The following is a 10,595-nucleotide window of genomic DNA, read 5'->3' as shown; positions in this document are numbered from 1 at the left end:
TGCTGCTTGGCCTGCTGTGTTCATCCAGCCCTGCACCTTGTTGTCTCAGACATGGGGAGAATGTGCAAACTCCACACAGTCAGTTGACCGAGGCTGGAATCGAACCCTGGTCCCTGGGGCTGTGAGGCAGCAGTGCTAACCACTGAGCCACCATTTTTGGGATGACTTTTACATTTGAAATTTATCAAGTATATTTTTCTGTCATTTACAAAAGCTGATCACCTCAGCCAGAGTTACGTCCCTATTGCACATTTTCTAATCTCCGTTCTTGACGGTTTCTTGTTAAAACCCAAGAGAAACAATCTGATGTACGTACACATGCAACCTTTTCTTTGAACCAGTTAAAGAACCAAACAAGCAATCCACAGAAGAGAAAATAAATCATTTTTATGATGATGGTTTCCTCCATTCATCAAGGATAATATAAAAGCATCAACCTTAAACGTTGACTTTTTAATTTAACTTGATGAATTATCGGCCCTGCTCTTAACATTTACACTTCATAAACAGGTCTCACCATAGCAATCGTTACTTGGTTACCGTCAGAAAAATTGTCATTCAGCTTCAACCTATGCAATTGCTTCAGCACTTGAACAGGATTATAGTTTTGCCTACGTCTGACTGGAGAGGTTAACTTGTATGATTACAGCAGCTTCATCTGTGTCTGCGATGAAACAGGATTACAGTTTGTTTCCACAATTAGAACTTGTGTGCTTATTAGTGAAGCAGATGCCAGTGTTGGGGAGCTGAAAACGTATTCCATTTTGAATATGAATTCTTACTCTACATTTGAAACTGGTCACGTATGATCAATCTTTTGTGTCACTGCTTATACTAAGTCAGGGCCGGAAAACAGAACTTGGTTTTGCCCTTATGTATCAGGACCCCAATGCCAGGATAAAGTATTGATCAGAAGCCTGCACTGAGAAACATTTGCTCAGCTCTGATTTTCCCAAATTGGCAAGTTAATGGTTAGAGGCAAGTTAATGGTTCAGTGTACAACTAGAATTATTGAGGGGGCACTCAAGGATGGCATGCTAATAGTAAGATGCCAGTTCAGGTAACAGAGAGAGAATTTTTTGCCAGGGCAGGTGGTGGTGCAGGTGAAGCCAGGCAGATGGGGAAACCCTCAAGCCAGGGGCTGTTCCCCTCACCCCTGTCCACCACAGATAGGCAGCTCCGCAGACCCAGAAAATGACAGGAAAATACTCCAGTCAGCAAGAATGAAGCATTTCGCCAAATAAAAAGGCAAGTTGTTGCTTTTGTCGCGTTTATTTGACCGTCTTCCCATCACTGGGCATTAACAAAGCAGTGAGATTAGTATACCATGAGAAGCACAAATGATATTTTTCAAGGATAGTTAAAGATATTGGGTGGAATTTTATCATCCCTGACCAGAGGTTTTGATGGTGGGATTTGAGGATGGGGGTTCTTAAAGACACAGCAGGCAGTCAGCCTGCCATCTATCCACTCACCTCCCCTGACCTGATGCCCCCCCCTCCACTTTTAACAGGATGCAGGAGAGGCATCAGGTGATCTATGAAGGTGTTTAAGAGACCAAATAATGGGCAACGTAAGGGCCTCAACCCATGGTGCACCCACACTAGTGGAGCTGACAATCACTCCCTTGTGGCTTTAATTTTGTGGGTTGGCATCAACAATGACTACGCCCTCCCCCAGGGTCATATCCCACTCTTGACCCATTCTACCCCCTCCCATTCCACACACTAGCCTCTTAAACCCAGAGCCCCTGAGCCACTCACTCCCCTGACTGGGATCTGATGGCCAGACCCCAAGCCACTTGCCTTCAGTCTGGCCTCCATTAGTTCTTTTAGTTCAGGGCCCAGCTGTGGTCCTGCTTGACCCTGCTGCTGCTCACTCTCCAAAGTTACAAATTCCTCCCCGGATGGGGGTGGAATTCTCACTCTCAGGCAACTAATACCCTGTGGAGCGCTGAGCAGCTATTGTCTCTGAGCCCTCTTCGAGCCAAACCCCACCACCCAAAGAATCTACCCATGAGTTGTGACATACTTGTGACTGAAAGGTTTCACAGTTGCAACAAGTCTCTGAGAGAGCAAAGGAATAGCAAGCGATGTGGTCAGTGGTACTGTTCTCACAAAAAGAACTGCACAGAATTATAAAATACTTAGAGCATAGAAATAGGCCATTCTGCTTAACAAGCCTTCGCTGAGTTGATAGCTCACATAAGCCTCCTCACACATCTGCCTCAAAGCCAAATCAGCATGTGCTTCTATTCCTTTCTCCCTTTTTTCTCCCACTCACGGAATGAGGGCCTCACTGCCCAGAGAGCAGTTAAGAGCAGTTAAGAGTCAATCACATTGCTGAATCCGGAGTCATGCGTAGGCCAGACCAGGTAAGGATAGCAGTTTCCTTCTCTAAAGGACATCAGTGAACCAGATGAGTTTTTCCGACAATCAACAATGTTTCCCTCAGAATTCAATTTAGCTGCTGTCCCCAGATCTCACACATTAATTGAAGCAAGAACCTACACATTTAACTTTAAGAAAACAATAACTTCATGTGATATCGTCTTCCTTGCAGGGTATTTCATTTCTGTTACAGCAGATTGACACAGAAACACTGACCTGTGAAAGTGAGCAATGAAGGTTTTTTGGAAGTCAGCACACAGGCGTTCAATGTAGAATAAGTGGGACCTGTTAAGCTGCGGATTGATTCCATCCCTTCCCCAGCTGACCTTGTACTCATAAATATTGGTGTGCCGAAGCTGCAGAGCAGAACATTGATTATTACCTTCTTGTGCAAACACATCAGGCAGCAAGGAAAGTCATTAGGTCTTGATAAAGATAAATTCACAAAGAGCCACCATAATTGAAAGTAACAATGGCTGTCAACTAAAAATGAGCAGGTAGGAAGGAATAGAAGGGACAAGAATAAAGGAGTTTCCTCTGGTTTTTTTTATTCATTCACAGGATAAGGGAGTCACTGGCTCGGCCAGCATTTATTGCCCATCCCTAATTGCTTTGTGTCTGGAGTCACATGTAGGCCTGACCAGGTAAGGATGCCTGTTTCCTTCCCTAAAGAACATTAGTGAACCAGATGGGTTTTTCCAACAATAGATTCATGATCATCATTAGACCCTTAATTCCAGATCCTTTACTGATTTCAAATTTTACCATGGCAGGATTCAAACGCAGGTCCCCAGGACATTTCCCAGGTCTCTGGATTAACAATCCAGCAATAATACCACAAGGTCACTGCCTCCCCTTATGTGTGCTAAGTAAAAGGTCGGGACAACGGTAGTGTAAAGATAATGTCACTCAACTAGTAATTCTACAGGTTCAGGTTAATGCCCTGATGACATGGGTTCAATTAACCTGTGGAAGTTAAATTCAAATAATGAAAACTGGTTTCATAATAGTAACCCTGGAGCTATCATCAAATGTCAAAAATAATTTCTGGTTCACTAATGTCCTTGAGGGAAGGAAATCTACTGGCCTTCCCCTATCCAGCTTACATGTGACTCCAGACCCACATCACTGTGGTTCACTAAGGAATGGGGTGGCAAGCCAATCAATTCACAAACAGAGGCCTTACCAGCGATGCTCATGAAAGAACAAAACTAGAGATTCAGTGCTTGTTGTTGATACAGTGTGGACCGTACAGTTGTCCACATAGCACAGAGGGGGTCATGGTGGCTCAGTGATTGGCACTCCTGCCTCACAGCGCCAGGGACCTGGATTCAAATCCTCAAGCGACTGTCTGTGTGGAGTTTGCACATTCTCCCTCTGTCTGCATGGATTTCTTCTGGGTGCTCTGATTTCCTCCCACAGTCCAAAGATGTGCAGGTTGGGAGGATTGGCCATGCTCAACTGCCCACAGTGTCTAGGCATGTGCAGGCTAGGTGGATTGGCCATGGGAAAAGCAGGGTTACAGTGATGGAGGAGGGGTGGGTCTGAGTGGGACATTTGTGGACAGTTGGGGTAAACTTGATGGGCTGAATGGCCTGCTTGCACACTATAATGGTTCTATTCTACACAGGAAATCTCTCCTTTAACAACTTGCTCATTGGTACACAGACTAATTGTCGATTAAAGATTCTAATTTTGTATATTTGTTTTAAGGCACAGGCACAAAGGTTATCCTCATTTCCTCGAGTTGCTCGTAACTTGTGCTAATGGCAATTCCTTCACTTGTTCAGAGAAGAAATATTATTTCTACGTCGTCCTTTCACAACCTCAGGATGATCCAGAATCCACTACATAATCATTTGAAGTCTTCTTAAAACTTTAATCATTGCTGTAATATTACACATATGGTAGTCAATCTGTGCACAGCAACATCCCATCATCAGTGAAGTGGTTACCAACACAAAATTTGTTTCTGGGATGTTCGTTGAGAGAGAAATGTTGGCCAGTACACCAAAAGAATGCGTATGTTCTTTAAATAGTGCCATGTGATCTGTTTTACCCATGGGAGAGGTCAGACAGGGCCTTCTGAATATCTCATCTGAAACGCTGCACCTTTTATAGTACAGCACTACTCCCTCAGTACTGTGTGGAGCTGGAGGAACACAGCAGGTGAGGCAGCGTCAGAGGAGCAGGAAAACTAACATTTCGGGTCGGGACCCTTCTTCAGAAATGGCCCCAACTTGAAACATCAACTTTCCTGCTTCTCTGATGCCGACTGGCCTGCTGTGTTCCTCCCGCTCCACACTGTGTTATCTCTGACTCCAACATTTGCAGTTCTTGCTATCCCTCAGTACTGCACAACTTTTGTGTTCATGTCTCTGGTGTGAAACCTGAGCACACAGCTATTGGACTTAGGTGAGATTGCTGCTACTGAGCTACAGTTAAGCAAACATTGAGTACTTCCTCCCAAATTCTTTCAGCTTGACTGAAGTGTGAAAACACTGTTAATGCCTGTTCAGATCTGGAGCTTTAGCAGCATCAGAGGTGCAATGCAGCATGGAATAGACAAAACCAGCATGCAGGATAGCAGCTGAAGTGAAGGAAAAGACAGCAAACCATAGACCATTGTGATGGGTTTGACTATACATGTTGCAAACTTTGATGGGGTACAGGCTTTATCATGACCATTATAGCCACCAGCTATGATGTAGCATTTCTGCATTTGAAAAGACAAAACTGTCAGTAATGCCATGTAATTTGGCTAAAACATGAATGTTGTACACTGAAATGGACGATCATAATCCAGACAGGCTCTTCAGGACACAGTTTACTGTGGGCTTCGAGGGAGCAAACCTGCTCTCCTGGATCCTCCAACATAAGGATCCAGCAACAATGATTGGGCAGCTTACAGATCCCTTTAAGGAAGAGCAGTGAGGACACGGAATGCCTGGGCTACATGCAGCACCTGAATTTGGCAATCAGGTCCAGGATCCCAATTCTAACCTTCAATGGTTAGAAGCAAAGGTATGCCCCATTAATTATAAACTGCCTTTCTCGGAGCCAGGAGAAGGTAGTGCCAGCTGAAATCTCTCTTCAATATGTCTGCCCTCATTTAAGAGCTTATCACATCACTCCTATCTTCCCAAAACAAGTTTGATCTCTTTCAATTACTCTGCAGCAGTTCATTTCATTGCAAATGTAAAATCAGTCTAAGGAAACAAAAGTCATTAGTTGATTGAATGGGCTAAACTTATTTAAAATTTGGCAAGCACAGCATTGGCAAAGGAGGCCCACAACTCCTGATTCCATCATGAATTATGAATAGCTGGAACTCATTTGACCCATTGTTCAGGTGTAGAACGGCATATCCAATTTAACTAAAGTGTTCATATAATTCAGTTGGATATAAATTATATTGTGTATCACATTGTTTCCACAGCCAAATAGGTGCCACTTGTTTCCTTTTAACATCGTCATTTCTTCTTTTCAATGCTGCAGGAGCGAACTACAACAGGTAAAGTGTGGCTCAGCCATACTGACCAATATATGTCACTGGCTACGTAGAAACATAGGAATAGACCATTCAACCCCTTCAGCCTGCTCCACCATTCCGTATGATCATGGCCAATCATCGAGCTCAGTACCCTAATCCTGCACCCCCCAACCCTGTCCCCCAATATCCCTTGATCCTTCTAGCCACAAGAGCTACGTCTACATTTTTCGTGAAAATACAATGTTTTGGTCTCAACCACTTTCTGTGGTAGTGAATTCCGCAGGCACATCACACTCTGGGTGAAGAAATTTCTCCTCATCTCTGTTCTAACTCTCACCTGACAATCTCGCAAACAATCTCAGCATTTCCAGATTGGAAAAGGGGGGAAGATTTCCTGAAGACTTTTGTTCTTGAGCACTGTCTGGGGTTCTAATAAAAGTGGATACTCCTACTGCCCTCTGGAACCAACCCAGGCTCTAGTCCACTCTCCTGGGCTGGGCCTCATAGCTTAACCATAGTTGGATCCCAGACACTGAGTGGGTACCAACCAGGGCAATTTGGAGAATTGCAGTGGTGGGATTGTGCCTGTTGTTTCCACAGTGGGCAGGGGGAGGGTGGGGGGTGCGGTATGGGGGAAGGGGTGACCTTAAAGCAGCAGGAGTGTCCAGTGGAATGCAGGAAATCTCACGTTGAAATCCCTGGAGTCCAAAACCTCATACAATTCCCCGGCTCCCTGCACTGAGTACATTGGAGATGCTTCTGACACTCTTTGGGTTCCATCACTGCATTCTCCATGTGGTCCTAAGGAGTTACACATGTAAATACAAATTGGGGAGTTTTGTCACTTTGGAGACAAGACGAGGAGAATTTTGTTTTTGCTCAGAGGGTTGTGAGCCTTAGGAATTCTCTACCACATAGAGGGCTGTGAAAGCTCAGTCTTTGAGTTTGTTGAAGGTCAAGATTGACAGATTTCTGATTACCAATGGCATAAAGGTTGATGGGAACAAGTAAAGGGCATAGGAATGTTTGATCACATATGATTATATTGAATGGTGGGGGAGTCGCGATGGGCTGAATGGCCTACTCTTGTTCCTATGTTACTAATTATTTCTTCTTGACAATGTGGACCAACAAAACCAAATTACACTCTTCCCACTTACATACCCTTGGTCCATTGCCTACAATGCCCTGACACTTCAACTGCCTGTCCAGATGCTTCTTCAATGCTATGAGAATACCTGCCTCCACCACCCTCTCAGGCTGCACGTTCCATATTTTTACCACACTCTGGCAACATAATTATATCAGCATAACCAGAAAATTGAACTGTAACCCATTGTGAGCAGGTCATTTAGCAACGGAAGTGAGATTGTGTGTGTGTGTGAGTGCGTGCACACGTGTGCAGATGTTGAAAGAAATGGTACAAAAGTGGATACTTACTGATCACTCAATTACTTTGGATACAGTAAGGGAACTACGTGTAACATTTTACAATGCAAATGCAAACCTGAGTTGGCCGATGCCGCTCGTCCCATGATAGCTTCAAAGGTGGTGCCAATACGTGAAAATGGAGGAGCTATTGACTTATATGAGCAAGTCTAACTTTAAGTGTATAGCGCTGGCTGAGTCAATGATAGCAATGTGTGCTATCCTTTTCATTTTGTCACCAACTTGTAGTCCCTAGAATGAAATGAGGAAAATGCTGGGCAAGTTATGTTTTTAATCAACCGACTGAAACCCAGTGATGAAAACCGCTGAATTTGAACAAACTAAAGTTCACTTGCAGTTGAAAAGGGTGAGTGAGAGATAGCAGAGGAAGTGGGCTGTGTGGACTCGGAAGGCTCTCGGAGTTTCAGGGACTCAGTAGCATCACTTCGCGCAGGAGCAATACTGTCCTGGCATCGGCTCATCAATGTGAGCAAGCTTCAGTATACACACGTACACAAGCCCGTATACACATGGGGTGCTGTTCCTGGCCACATGGATATGTGTCAGGAGTTACAGGGAAAATGAAAGTTAATTCTGTTTCTTCTCAAAAAAGAAGAGGTGTCGCTTTGGTTGATATATCAATTTTGATTCTTTCACACAATTATTATTCTTGCATATATTGTATCACAAAGACTCTGGCATATTTGTCTTTGAGATCTGTACAATGCAACCCATGCAATTTGTCTCAGTGGCAGAAACTGTACAATAACAAAGTCCTGCCAAAGAGTTGCTAAAACTCTGGACTTGCTCAGAAGGCGGTCGGCATAGACATGGTGGGCCAAAGGAACTGTTTCTATTCTGTATGACTCTATTATGAGTATAACTGCTGTCCACCCTTGCATTGGCATTCTCATTCAGTAGATATAAAGGATTGGGTAGCAACAGTGTTTCAGCAGGAAGCATCACCAGTCCATTTTGCAGCCTCGTGCGATTTATAGAAGGATTTCTTTTCTCTTCCCCTTTTTGCTCAGAGTAGGCAAACTAATCCTTTGAGTTCCAATTTCTAAATCAGCCACGTGCCATCCAGATATGTGGCTGTGCTCAGGGTGGGCGCGCTCACTTCTGGACTTGAAGGAGGAACTTTTCAAATCGCGACCTGGTCCATTTTTTGAGAAGGAGGAGAAAAAAATGCATGTCCTCAAATCGTACTGAAATCATTCAAAGCAGGGCCCGTTGTTGAGTAGCATCATCATGGATATTTATGGTTGTTCTTCTTGTACCAATTGGGACACAGACAGCAGGATTTTCACACACGTTTCTGGACCCTGAAGGGAACCTGGGGGCCCAGATGCTATTTTTGCCGAGATCCAGACTGGGGCAGCCAGTTTGAAAGGGGCTACTTTTCATGAGGCCTCCTAATTGTCCACCATTGAGCCCGGCATTTGTTCAAAGGTAGCAGACATGCTTCTAATGCTGCTGGCTGCTCCAGGGACTGGTAGCACCAGAGCCTCGGAGGCCCCAGTGGATGATGTGATGCTGCTGATGCATCTTGGAGAACATGAGAGTGCTTTGAAAGGGAAGCACACTCAGGGTTGTTGGTAAGTTTGAAATTAGATATCAGAGGGGTCAAGCCAAGTGGGGAAACTCCTCTGGTGGCAGGGTTGGTGTACTGGTGGTATCTACCTGCCAATAGCCCCTTCTGTGGGAAATGGGGCCTGCAGCTGCTGGTTCCCCAGGCTATTGTGGAGAGGCTGCCTCCATTATAATCATGGCTTGCCCACATGGCACGATCCTTCTCTACTGCTGGAAAAATGCTGCCAGTGCTTGGATAATTGCCTCTAGATGAGACCTTAGTTACTATAACTGACTGCCTGCCTCCAATTAACAAACAAATAATCCCAGTAGAAGCCATCACTGGAAATGTCTCCAATGAGGAGAAGCCATCCTTACATGGCTCTCTGCTATTTATCTGCAGTTCCCACACATCCCCCATCTTTGAGCCCATCATCCCGTGGCTGGGAAAAGCTCTGCTTTGCATTTCAACTACATGATCACTACTTGACTCTAGCCATCATACCTTATGCTACATTTCAGCTGGCAAAGGCCTATTTAAGACCCATCATAGCGAAGGGCACACTGGTTTCTATAGAGACTAATAACCTTTAAACAGAAATGTTAGATCCCAAAGATCAATTTAAATAATTACATGACAAGATTTCATGTTTTAAGACTTTTACTGTAAGGTACAAACTAAAAGGCAACATCTACTAAACGTTATTCCAGTAGCTTTTCTCCATGGTAGCCTAAAATCACAGAATTCTTGGATTGAGGTAGAATTGCTAATTAGCTATCCTTTAGGCTCTCAACTCCATTCTATTGCTAAACCATTTACAAAATCTGATTTTCTTGAAATCTTCCTTGGAGAATAACTTCGGAAACAAACAGTCAATCCACTGTCAGCACAAATACTTCTCCCGTCGTCTATAAGTGTCAATATCTTATACATTCTTCTCATTAAAACAACTGGAACTCCCTTGAATCCTTAGTCTAACTCCCCAGGTTTGCTGCCAGTAGAATCCAGAACAGCTACGTTCCTCCTAACAAGTTTTACCATCGCATTGATCTCCAAAGTCCATACACAGCGATGACTTCCAGAACTACAAGTCATTATGTCGGCATGTGTGTTTTCGGTGTGCATGGAATGTCTGAGCAGCTTAGAGGGAATGCTGAGTCGTATGATTCCCACTGTTTCTCCATTTTCCTGAATTAAATACATAGTCTCAAAACATAACAATCTCATGAAACTCACATCTGCCAGCATTGTATGACTCAACTAATTCTTCAAACCAAAAGCAGGCATATGTATTGGGAGGAAAACCTGGATGGAGTGGAAACAGACGCAAAGATGAATATCTCAAGAATAGATAAAGACGGGTCTTTAAAGGATCCTGTTCATACATTTAAATCTAATGTGGTATTATATCAAAACAATTCATACCAATAATACAAGCAGCTATGAATTATTACCTTGGCATGAATGCTTTCCAGAAACTGTGTGTGGGCTTCATACAATTCTTTGTTAATTTCTGGCAAACGTGGACAGACATCAATAAAATCTGCAGCTTTCTCACTTGACAGGTTGCATTGGATGTCAGTGATATACCGTTTAAACCAATGGCAATGATCCTCTGGAGGTCCCGTTGTCTGTAGACCCTGGTTAACCTCGCGTTCTATAACTGGAGTTAAATTTTTAGAACAGAAAGAGAAATTGATTCTTGCTTTCC

General features: G+C 43.8%; 1 protein-coding gene across 1 annotated transcript in view; it reads right to left on the bottom strand.

Annotated features, from left to right (window-relative positions):
- LOC109920854 overlaps positions 1–10,595 on the bottom strand; it is a 174,135-nt gene that overhangs the window by 138,087 nt on the left and 25,453 nt on the right. The window contains exons 11-12 of the mRNA XM_048593994.1: positions 10,339–10,547; positions 2,607–2,746 (exon numbers count right to left, since the gene is read on the bottom strand). Of these exons, the coding sequence (XP_048449951.1) occupies positions 2,607–2,746; positions 10,339–10,547 (349 nt within the window). The remainder of the gene's footprint in view (positions 1–2,606; positions 2,747–10,338; positions 10,548–10,595) is intronic.

This window comes from Rhincodon typus, chromosome 3, assembly GCF_021869965.1.
Source record: "Rhincodon typus isolate 14 chromosome 3, sRhiTyp1.1, whole genome shotgun sequence".
Classification (NCBI taxonomy): Eukaryota; Metazoa; Chordata; class Chondrichthyes; order Orectolobiformes; family Rhincodontidae; genus Rhincodon; species Rhincodon typus.
This window is presented reverse-complemented; position numbering and strand designations above follow the sequence as displayed.